This window comes from Heliangelus exortis, chromosome 17 (assembly GCF_036169615.1).
Source record: "Heliangelus exortis chromosome 17, bHelExo1.hap1, whole genome shotgun sequence".
Classification (NCBI taxonomy): Eukaryota; Metazoa; Chordata; class Aves; order Apodiformes; family Trochilidae; genus Heliangelus; species Heliangelus exortis.
Window position 1 is genome coordinate 10,261,691 of NC_092438.1, and position 21,353 is coordinate 10,283,043.

The following is a 21,353-nucleotide window of genomic DNA, read 5'->3' on the forward strand; positions in this document are numbered from 1 at the left end:
CTCATCTCTGACCTTCTCATGACACCAGAGCTGGGTTGGAATCTGCACCTGCCTGGTAGGTAATGGCACAGAGCACTGGGAAACATGAGATTTTACAAACTCTGAACTCTGCAGGATGAACAACCCAAGTTGGATTCAGTAGCTGTTTTTTTCCCTACTATTTGCCTATAGCTTTTAGAGTAGCTTATTCCATGTCAAGTTGGTTTGACTGGATACTCCTGTATTAAGCATGAGAAATCTGGTAGCCTGTTTTCTGATTTTTGTTTCTTTCCTCCTGTCTTTTGGAACACATCCTCCATCACAGGCAGTACCTTTTTCTGTAGTTGTGAAGGTGGTTTTTGTTTGTTTTTTTCACTTTTATTCCTTCCATACTTCAAATTTTCCGTGCTGCTTTTACTTCTTTGGCTGTACCCTGCCTTTCCCCCCCCCCCTAGAAATTATCTGTTTGTTTACAGTTCAGGCAAATGTCTGCATTTCTGTGCTCTTAATTTTTTTTCAAGTGGGCCCACCCTTTGCAGTCTGATGGAGGAGCACTACTCCTGACACACTGTCTGCACAGACTGCTCTTCATGCCAAGGTTGTAAGTGTTAATCTTGCTGCAGACTGGGGTGATAATTCATTGCTGTCACAGCAACACATGCTTAAAGTTGCTTCTTGCCAGATTTGTTGGCTATATGCTACACTAGAGAAAATCATTTCAAGAGTCTTATTGCATAGCCAGATGCTGGAGAAGGAGTGCAATCAACCTCCCCTCCCCCCCTTTTTCTGACTGTTCTGGCTGGAGAGAGGAAAACTATTATATAGTGAAACACATTCCTGTGGAGCCCTAGGAAAGAGGCAGATGAACTACTGAGCATGGCTTAAGTTTTCCTGTTTGGTTTTTTTTTGGGTTTTTTTTTTAAGGGAAGTTCTGCTTGGTGTTCTGGTTCTAAAGGAAAGCTGTGGCAGTGTGAGGGGAATTAAAAAAAAAAAAAAAAAGCCACTAATTAAACAGTGTCCCCCTTACTGCTCTCCTTATGTTCTTTGCAATGGTTAAGTGAACTTTTATTTAAGAACATCTGCTAATGGCTGCAGTGATGGGATTCTGAAGAACTGATTTCTGCTTCCATATGTAGGATCTTTGGAAAGAAAGAGAAACTTTTGGAACTCTCATTTGCTACTGGCCAGCATGTCTAGGCACTGGCCTGCAGGATGCTGTTTGTTTTAGTTACAACTCCTTTAGCTAGGCTGGGTGGTTCTAATTTTACCTCACTTGGAATTTTTATTTTGTGGTGATCTCCAAATGCCCAAGGATACATCTCCTGCTCCTGGAACTTGTCATTTGCCCTCATACATGCTGTAGAGAAATGCAAATTTTTATTTAATGCCTGTCTTCTGAAAAAGCTCCATTTTGTGCATGTTGGTGTTTGATTCCCAGGGAAGTGAGATTTACTGATAGTTTACTCAGCCATTAACTTGCTAATATGCTTTTTCCAGTGTGTTTCCAGCATAAATCTCCCAATGTCCAGTGCAGCCATTGTGTCACCAGTAACTTTGTCCTCTCTAATATTTTTAAGAGGACTTGTCACAGAAGTTAGTGCTGTGAATGTGCTCCCATAGGTCAAGATCCCAGGAAAAATGTGATGTAGGGAAGCTTGCTCTAGCAGCACCCAAATCCCATGAGTCAAGCAGCCTTCCTTACTTTACATTCTTTGTGCCTTAATTATTTGCCTTGCTGCATTATAGGAAACTATCTTGAAAACCAGAAATAGGAGGGACTTCTTATAGACCTGAGTAAATCACCTCTTTACTTGGCAGGAATTGCCTTTAAGCAACTTGAGATGCTCTGAAGGAGGCATCAGGCAGTGCTCTCAAATTCTTTTTTTAATCCCACTGTGAAGTGTGTAGATCATGAATTTGTCCACAAAACACTGCATGTATTTTGCAAGCTAGGGAGAAGAAAATCATATGTATTTTTTCTTGCAACATAAAACCTGAGCTGGCTTAAAGAATATGAGGGGATATTTACAAATAACTATTCCTGTGTACTTGTTATCATGGGTATTATTTGGGGAGTGTCTTTGTTTTAGTATTTTTGTATTAGTGTCTTTGTTTTCATGAAATAGTTTAAAGGTTGGAGGACAAGCTGTGCATTTTATGTAAACCTGAAGATCAGTCTTTTCAGGAATTGTGAAGTCATCTTTTAGCTGCACTAAATGCTTGTGTGTTTGAAATGTAGTAGTTGAACACTGCACACAGCTGGATTTAGATATACTCCATGTTTCTTCTCCCCAGTAATAAAGGAACTGCTTGCAGTAATGAGACCTAAGAGGCTGTGGCATTAACTGGAGTTCTTTTTTTCCCCTTTCTCCATAACATTCCCAACCTGTCCACTGTGTGAATTCTTTTCTTTTGTCTCTTTTTTAGTGTCATCATTTCCCTGCTCTCTAGCAAAACCATAGTGATGTGTTTGCTGTGCAAAAGCACTTGTCCCAAGTCCCCAGGGTCATATGGAATATGAATATATTTGATATATCTTTATTTTTCTTAGGTGGTGAGTTTTATCTGGGATTGGTGAACTGGGGAATTTCATGCAGATCTTGGTTTAAATGCATGTGGGTTTGTACTATTCCCCCCCTCCCTCATCAGTTACCTCTGTTTCCATTTGATTTTCAGAAGCAGGCTGTCAGGAAATCTTACTCTGATTAAATCTTTTGGCACTTTTAATTCCAAGAATTAATTCATTACTGAGAAAGAAATGCCTGGACACGGATTCTCAGTACTGATGAAAAACACTTGAACCTGCCTGCAAACTTTCAGAAAAATGTCCCCTCTCTTAGAAAACCTTTTCTCTGCGTGCTTAATTTCTGTGTGATTAATCAAAGAATAACTGGAGTAAGTCATTAACTTTGACAGGCAGGTTGTCTTCTACATCAAAGTGCTGTTCTTCTAGCTCTCTGGCACTAGGCAAAATTAAATTTTTAATAGAAATCTTCATCTCTTCACCAGAAAAAAAGTGGAAAATGTTACATGTTCTGTAGCGTGTTACTACTTCTTGCTTACAGGGCACAAACATAATGACTATCAGAGCATCTGAAAGGTGAGAGTATTTTATTTCAGTGGTTTCACTGATCTGACCTGTAGCAGTAGTTAAAACCACTGAAGGTGAATCCATTTGTGTTGCTTTTTAAAACCAGGTTTTTGCCTTTCGGTGAAGTATATCAGCATTTTTTATTTTGGATGTATTTTTAAGATGTTCTCCCGCACCTTTAAACATTGTTGTTTGCTGTCTTGTAGCTTGAACTCCAGTATTTTAATTGAAATTAAGAGCATTTTGTTCAACCTGCATATTAAATGTTCTGAAGTATTGTCAAAAAAATACATTGTGGAATAAAAATCTGGCATTGTGTTGAAAGCTTTTTGTCTTGATGGTTCCTGCTCTGTAGAACTCCAAATAGTTTCAAGAACTGGAATAGTTTTGGGATTTTTTTTTAAAAGTTAGCCTTAGCTTTTCAATGATTTAAGTAAAAGCTGTGTTCCTTGCAAGAATTCACTAACATTTGGTTGGAGCTGGTTACCAGAAATGGTTCAGAACTCCCCAGTTGCTTTGTAAGATAAATCTTTGACCCATAAAAGTGTTGTGTTGTTACATGGTTTTCCCATGAGACTTATGGTTTTGTTGGGTCTTGTTTGTTGGTTTTTGTTTGGTTGTTTTTTTTTACTTTTCACTCTTTTCTGAAGGTACTTAAAGGGAGACTCAGCAGTTGCTGCATTTGGTAGCTTGAGGGTGGATTGGTTTTAATCTTGCCAGGATTGGGTAGTGCTTTGGCTGTGATTTCTTCCTTTCCATCTTTCATATTTTAACAGGGCTATTAGAATTTTATGAAATTTAATTAATTCAGAACGAAACTGATGTTTACACAGACAGATTGTGTAATGCTTCCAGCTCTGGGTGTGCTTTCATGCTTGGTATCAAGGAAGCAGGGGATGTTTTAGGTCCTGAAAGTAATGTTATCTGCACTTAATTATATTTTCAACCTTTCTTCTGCAGCCCTTCCACAGCTTCCTTGGGAGCAGTAGAGGGTAGGTGAAGTTTTTCTGGGGACAGGCTTCTCTATAAAACATGGCTAGCAAAATGGCAAAAGTGGAGGTGCCTTTTTAAAATTTTGTTTTTATTTTCTTTTTATTTTATTTTTTTTTTTTTAAACAGCAGGGAAAATAGGAAGAAAGATCTGTTGTTGATCTTACCAAATAAACCTTCACTGTAATTAACAGCTTGGGTATTTTTCTGCTTGCTTTTCTTATCCCAGTGTTGCCAAAGCTTGCTGTCCTGCTGGGATTTCCTTTTGGAATGCAGAGGTGTGTTCTAGCTAAAAGCATGTGCTTTGCCTAATAAGCTTTCCTAGCCATTGAGCCCAGCTGGCTGCTGCAGTCTGTGTTTGTTTTGTCTTAACTAATTTTTATACCCATGCTTTAATTTAAACTAACACTTTTTGCATTAAAGGACAAGCCAAGCACAATGTCCATAAATGAAACCAAACACTATAATCTACTAATTTTTGTTTTCAGTGTGCAGCATCGTGTAATCAAGCCCTGCTAAAAAGGAAGATTGGGAAATAATACTTGGTGGCATGGAAATGGTGCTAAACTGAAGTGATCCAAGGGAGTGGTTTTTGAGAGTTAAGGGTATAGCACTTAAATAGAGAAATTGAACGAAGAGAGCAGGGTCTTGGTGGTCAGCACAAAATGTTCTTGTCAAATCTTCCTGTATTTTGCTCCAGGAGATGGTGCATGCAGTCAACATGTAGCACTTGGTTGAGTCTCCTAAGGGGTTAATTTTCAGGGTTGCTGCAGTCTTGCAGCTACCTCAGAAGCTGATGAAAGTTCCAGGTATTTCCTGAAATTCAGCCACGCATCTTTCAAGTTTGCTCTAAATTATGAATGAGCAGAATAAATGTTTGAAGATGAGGGGTGAAATAGCAATTATTTCAAAATTGTCATGAATGAGTATTTACAAGTCTGCAACACTGGAACTGCTGCTGCAAGCTTGCTCATGTATTTCCAGAACTTGAAAAATGTTTTGCTTTTTTTGTTGTTTTTCTGTTGTTTTTGTTGCTGTGTCTCAGGTTTTGGAGTCCTTAGTGATGGAAGATGTTGTCTCCCTAGGAAAACACTGGCCAGTTGGAAAAGGAATTCTTTGCATCCTGTGATTGCTCACAGCTCTTGAGACTGATTGATGCTACAGCCTTATCTGTAGGCAGAGACTTACTGGGGTGATACCTGTAAAAGATTTGTTACTGTAGTCTGGGCTTCAGGCTTGGGAGGCACAGAGCTCAGCCAGGATCCTGGCTCTGCAGCATCCTCAGGGCTCCTCTGCTGACTTGGGGCTGACCCAAGAGTTTGGGTTCTGGCACAGTTCCCCTCACCTCCCCAGCCCCTTTTGCTCCCTTTCCTTTTTCTTTCCTCCAGGCTCTCCCTGCTCAGCCCTGGTTTGCAGTTGCCACATTCAGGGCAATTGTGAGCATGAACAAGAGAGATAAAGATGCTTCCTCCTTGGCTTTCTTGCTGAATATGGACATTTTTCATGTAGTTTCAATCAAATCTGCACAGCTGCCCATTTCCCACTCTGCTGTTAGGTACCAGAGCAGTTTGTTGGTTTGTTTTGTTCTTGTTATTTTTTTTAATAAGATGCAGCAGCTTTTTTGAAGTTCAACTCACACCAACAATAATAACAAAAATACCTCTCTTTACCCCTGTTTGGATATTTACTCTTACAAGTAGGAAAGACTTCTTTCTTTTTGTGAATTAGTGTAGTTTAAAGCTGTAACAAGTAGAAGCTTCTCCCTTTGCTGGGCTGGTGGCATTTGACCTGCCCACAAATGCTCTCTTGCTTCTCAGTCATTGCAGGCAAGCAGGCAGAGCTGGGTTAAGTTGAAGATTTGAATCTATTTGATAATTCTCTGTGTTGCTCTTTCAAGACTTGCATTGCAGTGAGGCTCTGGACCCTTTTTTCTTTACACAAATGTCAACAGACAGATTGAGGGCCTGGATGTCAACTCCATTCACTTGCAGGTTTGCCTCGTGTTTATTAAACTCTGACTGATCCGAATCAAAGCAAATTTCCTGAAGTCAAAACTGCTGCTGATGACACCTCAAAAAGATACAAATAACTTCATGTGTAATTACACTCTTAAAAAGGGGCAAACTTTTGCATGTGGCTGAATAAAAAGCATCAAGTATTTTTTTCCTGATAGCATTCCTTTTAGTAATGTACAGAATAGACTACTAACAACATCAGCATGAATTTCTCTACACAATTTAAAGATCTCAATTCAGAAATTTGTCTTTTTAGGTCCTCTGAACAAAGCAATGGCACTAATACAAGAAATGTAATCTGTTACTGGCTTACAGGCATCTGTGATAAGAGGATATGTGGATTTTTTTACTTAATGCTGTTGTTTGATACATTAAAAAAAACAAAACAAAACCAACCAGAATCCACAATGAAATATTGTTGAGTGGTTGGATATTGTTGGGGAAAAAAACCCCAAACAACAGAGTATGAGAAGGAAATCTCTTTAGCTGTAGTCAACAAGCTAAACCAAAGGAAAGAAATGAGAACTGTTCCTGTGAGGCTGTCATCTGACACTTCTCAGGGGAAGGTTTCAGCATTATAAATAAAACTTCATTAAAAAAATAGTAAGAGTTGTGTCTTTAGCAGTCCTGACAGCAGTGATGGAAATTCAGAAAGTGCTTCACAGCTCCTGTGACTCTCATGGCATTAAGCCTGTCCAAATTGGTCTTTGGAAGGAGCATCAGCAAGTATTCTGTAGAGCTCTTGTAAAACCAAAAAGAAATTTTATTGCATTGTTTTGTTATGGTTTTTCTTGTAGGCATTGTGAGGGGACTAGAATTTGTCTTCAGCTCCTGGTAGACAAAGAGAAAGTTTTATTCTTCTAGCAAGAAGTGAGTTTGGCTTGAATGCCTTATTTTTTTGTTGTATGTATCATCAGTGAAACCCACAGTTTCCAGAATAGCTGTAAGCAGTGAGGTTAATTTCTGTACTATTAGTTGACTTTACTGCAATAAATTTTAAAATGTCATGTAAAAAATTCTAAAGCCTTGACAGGATGGTGTGTAACTCAGGAATCTTCTAAAAGCAGAATGTTTTCTACCAGACAGATGCTTTTGGGTTAGGTTCAAGAGTGGATTTACCCCATTTAGTGTGGCATTGCTTCACTGGTTTATTATTACTATTATTAAAATAAAAATTGCTATTAGATGTACTCTGTTACTCTCTTGCAGCTCATTTTTTACCAGTCTCCTTTTTTGCTGAGAGCACTGGTCTCATAAATAAGTCATGCCCCAGAGAGTCTGTGCTGTAGCATCATCCCATCCATCTTTCCTACAGAATTGCTTTGACTTTGATGTGGACTAATTAAGTTCACATCTTTTTATGGACATCTTAGAGTAGTTAAAGACAAGATAGCTGCAATATCTGAAATAAATGAGGCCATAGGACTGGTTAGGGTTTTGATCCTCTGTATCCTGAAGTTACTTCTTCCTTTTTTTCCTGGAAGGATGGTGTCTGGAGTATTTCCATCAAAATGATGTGGCCTGCTGTCCCAGTTTACACCTGGTTTCATGTGAAGAACCTGAAATCTTTGTTTTATGCAGGGCAAAGTACAAGCTCTGCAGCATGGGCAGGGTTTAACAAGACTCTGCACAGCATCAGGCAGAGAGGGCTGCTTGGCTTGCTCCTTGAATTCCTTCCTGGGCCACGTGCTGACAGGTTGGATCAATACATTACCTAATAGGACGTTTTAAAACATTTCCAGGATTTGCTGACTGGGGGGGAATGGGGAGGGAAAGTAATAGATTTGGTACCAGATCTTAGAATACACTGCTGCAGTATTGGCAAGCCCCTTGTTCTCATGTGAAATTCACTGCTGCAGTGGTGCATTGCAGGAAATAGATAAAAATCAACACACAGAACATATCCACAGATTATATATTTTTATATATATATATACACTCAGGGAAAAAGCCAGGGTTTTGAACCTGAAGCAGCTTTTTGTGTTTTCACAAGGTGGAAAAGCTTTCTGCTTTTAAAAGAATCTTACTATAGGAGGACATTGGGCTTAATTTGAACAAGATCCATTATTTAAATTGCTTAAAAACACAATAGGCCCTAAAATGCATCTTTTATGGAGTACTTGAGAAATCATTTAGATTTGGAAATGCTAGTAGTGGGGATGAGCACCTACCAGAGGAGAAGCAAGTAAGCAATTTCAGCATAGTCATTTGAATGCAGGAGAATTGCTTTGTTTATGTTGAAATACAAGTTTTTACCAGTGTGACTATATATGGCAAAACCAAAATTGCATCTTTAGAGCATCCTCCTATTTTCTTCTCCAGCTTATGTTGTCTGTCTTTTAAATTGTGCAACTTTATTATTCTCCTGCCAAGTTTCATGTCAGCCTTGGATCTGTTTAGGATTTTGCAGTGAAACAAAAATTTGGAAAAGCTTTGGGTTTTAATTTATTTTCAATTAAAAAGATTTAAAGCCCAGCTCATGGAATAATGTATCACTAGAGTAAGGAGAGCTGGAAAAAAAAAAATCACTCTATGTAGAGGTTAAATGATTACTGTAGTCAGGTCACTGTTTCACCCCCAAATACACTTGTAAATTGGATCCAAGTTCTCATTTTAGATGGACTCTCTGCTCTCTTGAGAAGAGCCCTTGAACCAAAGATGCCTTTTTGAAAGCTTGAGTTTCATGTGAATGTTACTTTGCTTTATTGAAAGACAGGTGGTTTGTGCCCTGGCAGCATCTTGAATAAAGTGTACTGAAAAAGTGTTACCAGTTTGCAGGGGAAAAAAAAGTTTCTTCAAGTTGCTTCCTAGCATCTTCTGTAGCTTGTTCAGTACTTTCATTTTCCCTCTTTCACAGTTGTTTAACTTCTAGCAGAAGCAGGATTTGTTGGAAATAGCCTCGGGTGAATTCAGTCTGTGGAAGGACAGCAAGCTGCTCAGATGGTCAGATATTTTTATTTATACTCCTTTTGAGAACTATGGTGTTATTTAACAGTTTGGTTATTTCATCTTTAATTTGTGACATCCTTGTCCTCAAACTTGTGCTTAGCTGGTCAGAGGCCAAAGTCAAGTTCACAGCCCAGAAATCTGGGTGGGCATCTTCTCTCTGTAGTATGGGAACCAGTGAATACACTGGTGCAGGGCAAGTGCCTGAGATTTCATGTTTGCTCTTGAACTGAGCTGAAATAATTAACTTTTTTTTTACTGCTATCTAAGCAAAAATTTAGAATAACCTAGTTTAAGAAGTTGCCTGCACTCGGGTTTGTTTGTTGTTTTATTTTAAGGTGATATTCTGAACACTTGCCAAAGCACAGAATTCTGTAACTAGTGCAGAGTTTTGCTTGTATTTTACAGTATTGGTGATGTAAATCTTATTTTTAAAGGAATATATTTCTAATTGGATGCTCTAGTAGTTAAGACTTGGTTGCAGGAAGTGAGTGAACAATATTTAGGTCGTTTTTGTTTAGTTTTTTTTTTTTCTTTAAAGATGATGTGTCAGAATTGTGTGCTGACTCAGAGCCACTCTGAATCACCCTACCAGCCTGTGGAGGAGTGATTTATATGGCACCCAACAGAGAGCTGGGGAATCAGTTCCCTCTTTGTTTCTTGAAACCAAGGAACATGGCTTTGAAGATTTCCATATTTAAATTTATATCCCAGCCACTGTGCTAACAGCTGATGGTTCTGTGGCATCCCTGCCTTGGGAGAGCAGTGCAGTCAGTCTTGGAGTAGATGGAGCTGAAGAAGCACAAGAAATGTTGTAAGGCAGATTTGACCTAAATTTGTTACTCTTAAGGTGCAAAGAGTACTCAAGAGTAATAAATCTTGTCAGCTGTGATTTAATATTGGCTTTCTCCTCTCACATGGCAGAAGAAACTCAGCTTGTAGAATAGCCATAGGGTGTCCATCTTCAGCAAAGAAAGCAGCAGTGGTTGGTTGTGTGGCCTTGCAGCATTATCTGTCCTTTTTTCTTTCAAAAATAGGCTCAGGGAAGCATCCTGTTGGTGGCTGTACCAAGGTTAACTTTTGAAATAGGTTTGTCCCAGGAGTCCTACCTCAGAATTCAGCAGCCACGAGTGGGACTCCTCAGTGTCTCCATGTGCTTTGAGTTCCCAGTCTTTCAAGTCCACTTAAATTCTGCTTTGGAAGGAACAGTTTGTCTGAGCTGAAGTTATGTTTCTGGAACACAGATGCTTGGAGGCAAGGCAGATTATGGTGGCAAAGTTGTGTGGAGGGAGAATTCCTCACATAAACCTGTATTCTGTAGGTAAGCCTATTTAGAGCTGCACAACAAACACCTTAATCTGTGTGGGCTGAAATTAAAGTTCTTTCTGAAGAATTAGAGTTGGCTTAGGGCTGGAAAGTGAAATGTACCCCTTCAGAGACACTAAACACTGGTGATTGCACATAAGAAAATTAAATGTTTTCTCTTCTTGTTTCTGATGTGTCTAAATGTTGTGTCTGTTTTACAAAAAAACTTAATTTAAAAGGTGGGGAAATAAAAGTAGATTTGTATTGGGAAACTTTTGCTTTCCTAAGGCTTAGGATTTGGATGTGATCAAACACGTGCAGGGATCCATTTCTAGTGTATTTTTTTGAAGAGTACCTAAGGAACCTGTTTCTTTGGTTTACTTGTGAACATGTACAGTGTGGTGACAGCTTCCTCGTGATCTTTTAACCCCCAGAAGCCTCCCACTGTCTTGTCAGTGTTACCTAGTTCATCTTTTCTTGGGAACCTTTGTGGTGAATATGGTTTGCAGACTGAAAGGTAGGAGGTCTTGGGCTTATAAGCTCACAACTGACAGCAGCTCTGTTCTGAAAGTACTTTGATATATTTAGTGTGAGCAGAAGAGGCAAGGCTCCTTGAGTACCCTAATGGAAAACTTCTTTAAAAAGGTGTTTTCCACTTTTGTATAAATAAAAATGAAGTTTCTAAAGCAAGTTCTGAAGTAGCTGGAAATACAGAAGGATTGTTAGCAATAGCTCAAGTCTGTTGTACCTCTTATTTTTTCTGCACAGTTTGCTTTGCAGGGTTAGTGAATTGCCACTCAAAACTGCCATTCATTGATTTGAGGAGCCAATATTACATGAAGTTGAAACAGGTTTGTAGGTTTTTGGAACAGTGGATGCTAAATGGTCAGTGTGAGTGCCTTGCTTTAGGGGAGCCTGAGCTGGCCCAGGAAAGGAGAGCAGGAATGGGAAATGTCAGACACAACTAGGGCAGAACACTGCCAGCTGGATACATTCATTTTCTCCACTGCTGTTTTGGTGGTAGGATGGGTAAACTAATAATAAGCTGTTCTGACAATTTGGGAAGAGATGTGAAGTGTCAGCAGTCCAGTTCATTTGACCTCCTGATGCCTGCTGCTTTCTTTTTGACTCCCTTTGTATCGTGGCAATCAACAGTATCAAGAACCAGGCAGTCTTCAGAAAATGGGACTCATCAGCTGGACCTCAGGTCAACATGCAACCAGTTCCCTTTTGTGTGTCAAGCACTAGTTTTTACATCCTTGTTTGCAAGGCTGTTTAAACCTCCTTGAAAAAATGTACAAAGAAAGTTTGAGTAGCAATAAAGGAGATGAGTGGAGGGGAAAACACTGGAGAGGGAATGAGGATATAAAATGCTGCTTGATCCTGCAGGTTTCTCAGAAATGTCACTTACTGTCTGTGCACATTTACATTGTGCAGGACCATTCTTTCCAATTTTCCATCATTTAAATAACTGTTTATAATCTAAAAAGAATGTTCAGGGCCTCTTCTGGTTTCTGTGTGCAGTTTGATGGAATCTCAAAGCAATGTTAAAGGGGTGGACAGAGGTTCAGGATGGACTGAAGGAAAATTGTCTGGGGTCATAAGGCGGGGAGGAAGGATAGGATTAAAGATGGAGAGTGGACTGCTTAAGGGTGAGGGCAGTAAAGGAGAAAAGCAAGAAGGGAACAGAATAAAATGATAGAGAAAGCAGGTTAATAGTGGGAGAGGATACAGGCAAAAAAATTTGTCTTAGGATAAGGAAGTGGTGTTCTTTTTCCTAGGAGAACATACCAGAGAAAAGCAGAAGTGACAGGTTGATTGTGCAGCTGAAATGCTGTTTGACTTCCCTAAAGTATCTGAACTATAAGCAAGACCTGGGTTGCCTTTAAAAAAAGTTGAATTTTGTGTTAAAGCAAGCTTGTGACTTCAGGGATCCAACTGATTTTGATAACTCATTTGCAATATTCTGGTTTGTCCCAGACTGTAGCCTCAAGAGCTGGGAGCAAGGGTGGGAGTATTATGAAACAAAGTAATTTGATTATTTGGGGTGGGGTGGGAGGGTGGCAGCTTTCTTTTAACTTAGCAAATTGTTAAAAAGTACAGACATGAGAAGACAGCTAATCTAGTTATGAAAAGCCTCCATGGGGTTTTTTTTTGGTACTGATTTCTTTCATCACTATCTTGTCTTTTAACCTTGGTTTCTACAGGTTTAGAAGAAATATCTTGAGCTATACTGAACATAGAGGAGGACATGGATAAACAGCTTCCTTTAAAGTGTTTGAACTTCTCTTTTGATTTACCACTTGTTTTGGTGGTGGTGTTTTGGGGTTTTTGTTTTTACATCCATCCATGTCTCTTGGTTTTCATTGAAATAAAAACTCTTTGAATATGATAATGGCTTACATGCTTGTTATATCATCTGTTTACAATACATTTAATGCTAAAAGATTTATTTTTAGCTGGCTAAGTAAAATAGCTACTTGTTAGAGTTGTTGTCATAGCAGCAATCTTAACAGATAGGCTGATCCTGTTCAGCTTTTGCAGCCAAAGAGCAGCCATCAGGCAGCAGCTTTTCTGCAGGGTTTTTCTAAAGATGGAAATGATGCTGGTGATGGTGAATTTTTTAGGCCTACTTTAAAATATTTTGTCTGTAGGTGAGTGGAGTTTGATTCAACCTATTCTGGTTTCATCTGACAGAACTTGGGAGAACTTTGAATGCATGACATGTGAGGTTCAGGATTTAAGTCTTAATTTGTAGAAGCTTGGAAATTACTGACATAGTGCAGCATATTGCAGGCTTCTTTGTTGGTTGATTTTATTTTTTTTTAACAGCCATAAGTATTCTGAAAGGAAATTCCCAGACTGGAGAACAGGATTGTGTATTATTTATTCAGCACTAACTTTAAGTTGTGGCAGACTGGGCAAATATTACTGAAGAACTTTGGGGGTTATTTTTGATGAAATGCACTGCCTGGGTTAGATCATGGCTTAACCTTTTAGTAATTATGATTCTTATTTTTTTAATATGAAGTAAAGAAAAGTGCTTCTATATTGACAAATGAAGGAATGGTGTATTCAGAGTAGTCTGTAAAATGTGTCATTACCCCTGTACATGATCTCTGTAACTCTGAGCTGTTCCAAGGCTTCAGTTACTCTTGAACATCCATCTGAATGCAGTTGCTGTTGTCTGAGATGAGATGTGAATTATTGTGAGGAATTTCTACTCTCTGTAGCTTTGAATCAAATGGTATTGAACTTCAGTTGGTTTTGGTCTCATTGAGCAAACACCCCTCAAATTCTTTTAAGTCTCTTACTAGACAGAGTAATTTTTCAAAAGATTTGTTCAAGTACCTGAGTTTAATGCTAAGAGAAAATTTTATGTGGCATTAGCTGAAAAAGTGCTTCAGATGTGATTAAGAGTATAAAATGTCCACTTAATCTTCTCATAGCCTGTTGGTTTTTTTTCCCTCTCCAGGACTGCTTGTCAAAGTCTTGTTACAGGAATGCAAACAATCACTTTAGGCTGAAATGTGTCTTAGTTTCCCATGAATCCCAGAAGCTTTGCTTGCACACCTCCCCATCCTGGTGAACAGTCAGCACCTTGCTTTTCCAAACTTGATTCAGAAATGACTTTCAGAGCACTTTGGCTGGCATGGAGTTGATGTTACATTTCTATTTTGTTGGTTGGTAGAGAGAAATCCAATGAGTGAGTGACAAAACCTCCCAGCAGAGAAACGAGGTGCCTTAAACCCACAAACATTTTGATGTTTAAGTTATGCTGCAGCTTTTGAGTGGATCAAGGAGCTCAGTGCTGTGAAACAGCTGAGGTCTTGCTGTGGTCCAACCACCCAAACCTCCTCTGCTTCCTGACCTCTTTTTACCACCCTATGAGCTCTTTGCTTTCCCTGAGCTCTGAAATCAGCCCAAGTCTACTCCATCCCCCGGAGCCCCCCAAACTGACTGACATGACAAAAGAGGAATTTTATTCTGGCTTCACCTGATGAAGCTGAACCAGCTTAGGAGAAGGGGCTGTTGAGAGGCAGAGCACATTGCTTCAAGGTAGGGGCTGTGAGTTGGGGACCATTCTGAAGAACTGAGCAACAACAGATACAGAGAGCCCTCTCTCCCCTGATCCATCAGCCCATGCCATGGTGTGATGTTCAGCCCAGGCTGCACTACCTGTAGCACCCATGGGTGCACCAAATGTCTGGGTGGCTGACAAGGAGCTGGGTGGAGGAACCAGGATGGGTTACTTCGAGAAGGAACATCAGGTTAATTTCAAACAGAGCTGTCTCCCAGCTTGAGCACATGACTGTGGTGGCTGTGTAGGTTGTTCTCTTGGTATCTGGTTGGTGTTGGCAAAGAAATGCCCAGGTGGAGTGAGGGAGTGGTAGGATTGTGTATCCTGGCAGCCCTGCCTGCCTACCCTGGCTTGAAACGTTCAGTAAACTCCTGGCTGAGAGTTATAAATGGATTTACTGCTGTCTCCTCTCAGATGACATCTGTTCTCCATCAAGACTTGGAAATGGATTGGGTGAATGGAAGAGTTTTCTCCATTATTATGTTTTAATTGGTGTTTGTGTCACGTGAGGGCAGAACTCCCGTTTCCCCTGCTGCTCTGCAACACCGAGTTGCAGGCAGTGAGTAAAAGGGAAAGCAGTTTAGATCTGTGCCCATTCAGCTGGACATTTCTGTTGCTCATGTTCTGTTGTCTTCTTCTCTATTTCAGGCAAAGTCGTGCATTTGTCATATGTGTGGTGCCCACCTGAACAGACTCCACTCTTGCCTCTACTGTGTCTTCTTTGGCTGTTTTACCAAGAAACATATTCACGAGCACGCAAAGACAAAGCGACACAATTTAGGTAAGTTGTCCTCCTGATGGCCTCACTGGTGCTTTTTGACTCACTGTATTATTGCATCCCTGTCAATTCCAAGCCAGTGAGGTGATATTTCTTGTAGCCACCTCATTAGACAGGGAAATCAGTGCCATTTGGGTTTGGGTTAGTTCAGTGGCATTATTTTCAACTTGGTGCTTAAGCTTGCACTGTCATAGATGTTTTGGTTGAAAAAGGTAGAGCCAGGGTTTTTTCAGTGGTGTCCAGTGATTGTACAAGAGGTAGTGAGCACAAAAAGAAACATGGGAGGTTCTGTCTCATCATCAGGAAACACATTTTTACAGTGAGCAAGGACAGAAAGAGTTTGGCCAAGAGGTTGTGGAGTATCCATCCTTGGAGATGTTCAGATGCTTTCTGGACATGGTCCTGGGCAACCTGGTCTAGATGGCCCTCCTCGAGCAGGAGGCCTGGGCAAGGTGACCTCCAGAGGTTCCTGCCAAGCTCAGCAGTTCTTTGAAAATTTTAAAAATGAAAACATCCCTATATGACAGTGTTTTATTGCTTTTTACAGGAGTGTAATCTCAAAGGGCTTTTGAAGTCAGTTCATTAGCTGAAACTATTTTTACCAAAGCAGAAGTATAAATTACCTTATGTAAACTCTAGCTTAGGATTTCTGGTAAAGTGTGTGTATGTATAAAAATACCCTTTTGTGCCAATAGAATTTAGTGGCCAGGCTTAAGGTTTAAAAAAATAGAGTGCTAAATTGAGGCCACAGACAGTATTTGCCTGTTTTTCTGTGGATACCGTGTAAACACTGTGATAATTTTACTACTAAGCTTACATTATTTATGGGGACCCTTTTAAAAGAGAAACATAATTGCACATGTTGTGAGCTGCTGTTTAGCTAAATATTTAGGAAGCCTAAATGCTGGAAGTAAATTTTTGTGCAAGAGAGATTTTGCTGTTTTGTGCTGTAGTGTGGAATATCTTCTCTTTCCTTAAAGGAAAAACAAAACTGGACCAGAAGAGGTTCTTTGAAGATACATTCTTGCTTAAAGGCTGTGTAGTTATTTTCATGGTACTAGACAGTGAAGAACGTGTCAGATAAGGTACTTCCCAAAAGGAATAGCCTTGAGATAAAAAGGGTAAGACTTAATTATAAAGCCAAAGTACAGAACACAGTATGGTATCATCCCAAAGAGGATTTTTGCAGCTAAAAATAATGTACACATTGCAAAAATACATGTAATGGGAAGACTGATAACTGACTGCTTGATTTCTAGTTTTGGAGATTTGTCTCTCTCTCTCTTTTTCTTTTTTTTTTTTTTTTTGTATTGTATGTTTGGTGTTTCATTTCCAGCTGCATGTGAAATGATCTGTAAAAATATTTTTGTAGTTTTGTTAGCACGTTTGGGTGCTTTTACTGCTGCAGTTTTTGTTGGGGAAATAACATCTGATGGGCAAAACTGAGTTAAGTACTTTGAAATTTCAAAACGAACAGGAATTATTTTAAAACACTTGGTGACTTTTTGCTGAGCCAACATCAGTCTCCATGGAGACTAACAGAAACTGCACACTTAATCACAGTTCTAAGAAATATCATAGATTTCAGCTGTAGCAGCTGCCTGAGCACTGGAAGTGATGTGTGTGCAGTAAAAGTGCTGTGTGTTTTAAGAGCCTTCAGGATTGTAGTCCAGAGTGTTCTTAAAAATACATCCCTTGTTATCTCTGCTTCCCTGAGCATTATAAATGAGGCACTCACACTCTGACCTTACAGTGATACCTGTGCTCTTGCATCTGCTTGCCTGCTCAGTATATGTTAGTAATATTCTACTTATTTTAATATATTCCTTGAGCTGTGGATGTAAGTGACAGGTAGGTGAAGGAAGATCCAGCTACTTGAGGTGCTTTTTTTAACTCTCTACATTGCACAGTCTCTGTTAGTTGATCACTATGGTCAGCTGATGCTGCAATTGCTTTGGGAATCATTAATGCAATGTTAAATCTTCTAAAACAGCTGTGAAAACCCTTTAGAAAGAGGTAGATAAGGGTGACCTTTCCAGGACCTTGAAGACTTGGTACAATCCAGGCTGGCCTTTCTCTTTCAGTGCTGTTCATCTTGAAAGCATAGTAGTGATTCTGCTACCAGTTTCCTGATAAAAGGGACTGAAATCCCTGAACAGATACCAAATGAGGTTTTAATAATTCTGTCTGAGGGAAAATTTTCAGTTTGTTGCATAATGATTACAACTTTTGGAGAGGGGAAAAAAAAACAACCTGATTTTGGCAGTGTTTATGTAAACTTGCTTGGGAGTTTTTTATGCTATGCTTCTGTATATTAGAGATGCAGTCTTAACACATAAATAGCATCTCTGAACAGCACATAAGGCAGTTTTTGGTTGAAGTCTTGGTCTGCTGGAAGTGCTATTTTGGACTTCAAGAATAGAGGTAGGTGTCAGAGTAGGGCTGAGGTTCAGTGGTTGAAAGGCTAAATAAGACTGAAATAGCCCTCACTTTCTAAGGAGACTGGCAAACAGTGGCTTTCAGAATTAGTCCTGTTAGAGTGCATTCATTATTTATTAGGTCAGAAGCTGTTTGTTGAGGAACTGTTTTTCTAAGTATATGGAGATGTGAGGTTCAGTCCAATAAATACATTTGTGGTGAGAGGATCTGGATGGGTGAGCCTAAGGATAATGCTCATAAATTAAGTAGAGAATTTTTTGTTAGAATTCAAAAAGCTTCTACTTCCCCTAGAAAACAAATAACTGAATTTTTTTCATCTGATTCAGAGGAAACAAGGCAAAAAGCTGTTTTCTATACTTAAAGCCAGTCAATGGAAAAAATCTGGTTACTGCTGCTAATACATACCTGTCTGAAATTTAATATGTAGAAAGAGAACAGTTACATAAAGAAATGACAGTAAAAGTTATTTTCATTTGTGTTGGAAGGTATTGACTGTAGTGTTAATTCACTGTGATGGCAGTAGAGCTGAATTCTTTTGTAAACAGCTAAGACTTTCATTATCCTCTGTGTTGGAAGCAGCAATTAAAGCACTTCCCATACACTGAATTGCAGTGCTAGACAAGCAGATTGGTTTTGCCTTTTGCAAGAGTAAGTATGGGGTGTTTAACAGTTTCTCTCCTTTAAACCTGAATAATATTTTCTGAGATCAAGAAGAAGGTGCTTTAGCCAGGAGGATTTAATCCTTTCTACTTTTCAGAGATTTGCTACAAACAAGGGAACTGTTGAGGTTTGTAGGGTCAGAGAAGGGCAGGGAGAAGACTGAAAAATGGAAAACATCTTTGATAATGGGAAGTGCAGGGCAGCTGCAGTAGGAGCATGGTACAGAGTCCTGTAGTGTATTGGCTGCTTGCACACAGAATAAATAATATCTGTGTGTGTGATATTTGTATTTCTGAATGAGGTCAAGGAGCTGATGTGAATATTCTGCTCATAATAAACACAAAATATTTTGACAGATTGATTCATCTAAATTAACAGTTAAGAACATTTTGGTATCTAGATCCACATTTTTCCTTCATCTGTACATCTCTAGCTCCTTGTTTTATTTGAATAGCTTGGGCATGGTACTGGGTCCTTGTCACATTGGGATTGTGAGCAAATCAGTCCCTTCAAACATGCAAATCCTGGGTCTGGATGGGGCCAGTAAACACCTTGGAGACTGCAGAGGACAGCTCACAAAAACATTTATCATCTGGGTGCTGGTTTAAAAGAAGAAAAAGGATTACTTAAAGACTAGAATGGTTTTATTTCATGTTTTAAGAGAAGAAAATACGGTTGCTCTTAAATATGGAATGTGGGAGTGAAGGATAATGCTTAACTGTGGCCAAAATTTTTAATGTGTATTAAAAGTATCTGACAGCATTTTTTGCTACAAAAGGAAGTTTAGGGTTCTGGGTAGTTTGGATTACCACTTAGCACGAGTAGCCTTTTAGTTTTATTTATATATAAACAAGTAAAAACTAAGTGTGCTTGTTTTGTTACTAGTAGAGATAATATGGTTGTGATTGCCTTGATAGAGAATGAAAGGATAAAAAGCTTAAATACGTGAATTGATCAGTGCCTCGGGGTCTGCTAGTATATTTTAGTAGATTTATTGTTATTTTTTTCTTACTGAGATTAGTACATTTTTCTTAGTCACATCATTAAACCTTATAATCTTGCCAGTTCAGGAATTCTGATCTGTGATGGAGTTTCCAGGTGCCAGTAAAGCAGGAAGAATGCAGTCAGATACTGGTTTTATACCAATATATCAGGTAGAAGAACAGGTGGGGAGGTGGCTGGAGTTTTGAAAATCTGACTATTATCTGAACCTGGTTTAATGATTAATACTTAATGTGAGAAATTAGGGAGTATGAATTAGGTTAGGATGTTGATTTAGAAAATTGGCTGAATTATCAATTTAAACTTTTCTGTTAAAGCTGAACAAAACATAGGTGACTTGCACAGAATATGAATGTGTGCTGATTTGGGGTTGATCACACACCAAGACTGACTCACAGAAATTAATTTCAGTACAGGTGAAAACTGACCTGAATTCTGCGTTGTATGTTTCTGTGTACAACTTTTGTTGTACCTGGAGTACAACCAGTAGTTTAAGGGAGAAGATACCAAAACATGGTTCACAAGTATGGTGAAGTCTCTCCTTTTCAACTGAGCAAAGTCAGATCTGTTCACCTGGGTTTTTCAAAAAAGGGAATTACCAGTTTATCTGGGTGAGATGTGTGCCCCAGCACATCCACACTCAGGAGGCAGCTCACTTCTGATTTTTTTTTTTTTTACATCTTGTTGTTATTTTTTACATCTTGTTGTTATGTCCCCATCATCTCAGCTCTCAACATTTCACAAGGATATCAGTGGAGATGTTTGGCAGAGTACAGCACTGGAGCTAAAACAAAACACTTCACTTGGCTCCCCAGTAGAGAGTTTGAAGACCTTTTGCTGCCTGAATTTAAACTTCCCCCCCTGAGCTGTTGTCTTTTGAAACTTATTGTCACTTGAACCAATAAAGTTGCTTTCATAGCCACGACATCTTCTGTGATGCCTCATTGTTTCTCCAGGCTGGTAGCTTTATTTTTAAATGAGAAATGAGATCTTTGGACTTTCTCTCTCCTGTATTGCAGCTGTTTAGAATTCTATATATGAAAGGTTATGAGATCTGACTCAAAAATAATGGTATCTTCTTGTCAGCATAAAGCAAAGAAAAATGTTACATTCCAAGATGCCCTTCCATTGCTAAGTTTAATTTTTATGTGATCCACAAGAGTGGGTATTTTGAATTGCTGGAAGCTAGGCTGATCAAATTTAAGAAAATGACATTGAGTCTTTTAAATTTCTTCTCATTCTTCCCTATGGAATGAAAAAAGGAGACCTTCCTAATGAAAGTATGTTTTATTTTTCAAATGTTATTGATTTTTACATGTATTAAGGTAATGATCAATTCTTCAAATGTATTAAGATAAGAATGATTTAAAATAGTGATTTCACTCCCCAGTCCCCTCCTAAGATTTGTCATAGTAGTGTCAGGAAAACACCTGGAAGGTAGGAGGAGCAGCAGCCATTCTGGAGGAGCCTTCTAAAGGGATGTTTGTCATGAGGAATGTGGGCCATAATGACAGAGTTGGTTGTGGCTTTATCTGAAGCATCTAGGTGTCATTTTTTGGTTAGTAGTTCCCAAACCTTTTATGAATTTGAGGCTTCTTCTGTTAATTTTGTTATCCCAAATACTAACGAATATTATATTTATGCTCACATTCTTAAACTTCCCTATTAAGAGAGTTTTCTACTGAGTTTCCTGATCATGTGTCTTGAGTGAAACTGCAGCAGTTCAAAAGAAAAAAGGAAAAGTCTTGGCATGTTGCTATTAATGAGGTGAAATTAGTTTCCCAGTCATTTGAGGGAGAAAGTTTTGTCTGGGCTTTGTCCAGTAACTCCAGTTACTGCTAATGAGTTGCTTGCTTTGGAAGAATTCTCTCAAGGAGATGGTCCCTTTGGTGGTTCCTCCTTGGGGACCTTCAGCCCTGTGTCCCCCAGACCCTGCAGACCACAGCTCCCTGGGCATGGCAGCTCATCAGGGTGGCTTAGGAGGGGATATTTTGCATTTTACCCTAAAAAAAAAAAGAAATAAATTCTTCTTCGTGTCCAGACAACAAGAATAATAAGAGTTAGTGT

At 39.1% G+C, this 21,353-nt stretch overlaps 1 protein-coding gene across 4 annotated transcripts in view; it reads left to right on the forward strand.

Annotated features, from left to right (window-relative positions):
• The window catches only part of USP22 (ubiquitin specific peptidase 22), an 86,389-nt gene that overhangs the window by 13,008 nt on the left and 52,028 nt on the right, over positions 1 to 21,353 (forward strand). For all 4 annotated transcript variants that reach the window (XM_071761147.1, XM_071761149.1, XM_071761148.1 and 1 more), the window contains exon 2: positions 15,056 to 15,188. In XM_071761147.1, coding sequence (XP_071617248.1) covers positions 15,056 to 15,188 — 133 coding nt within the window. The remainder of the gene's footprint in view (positions 1 to 15,055; positions 15,189 to 21,353) is intronic.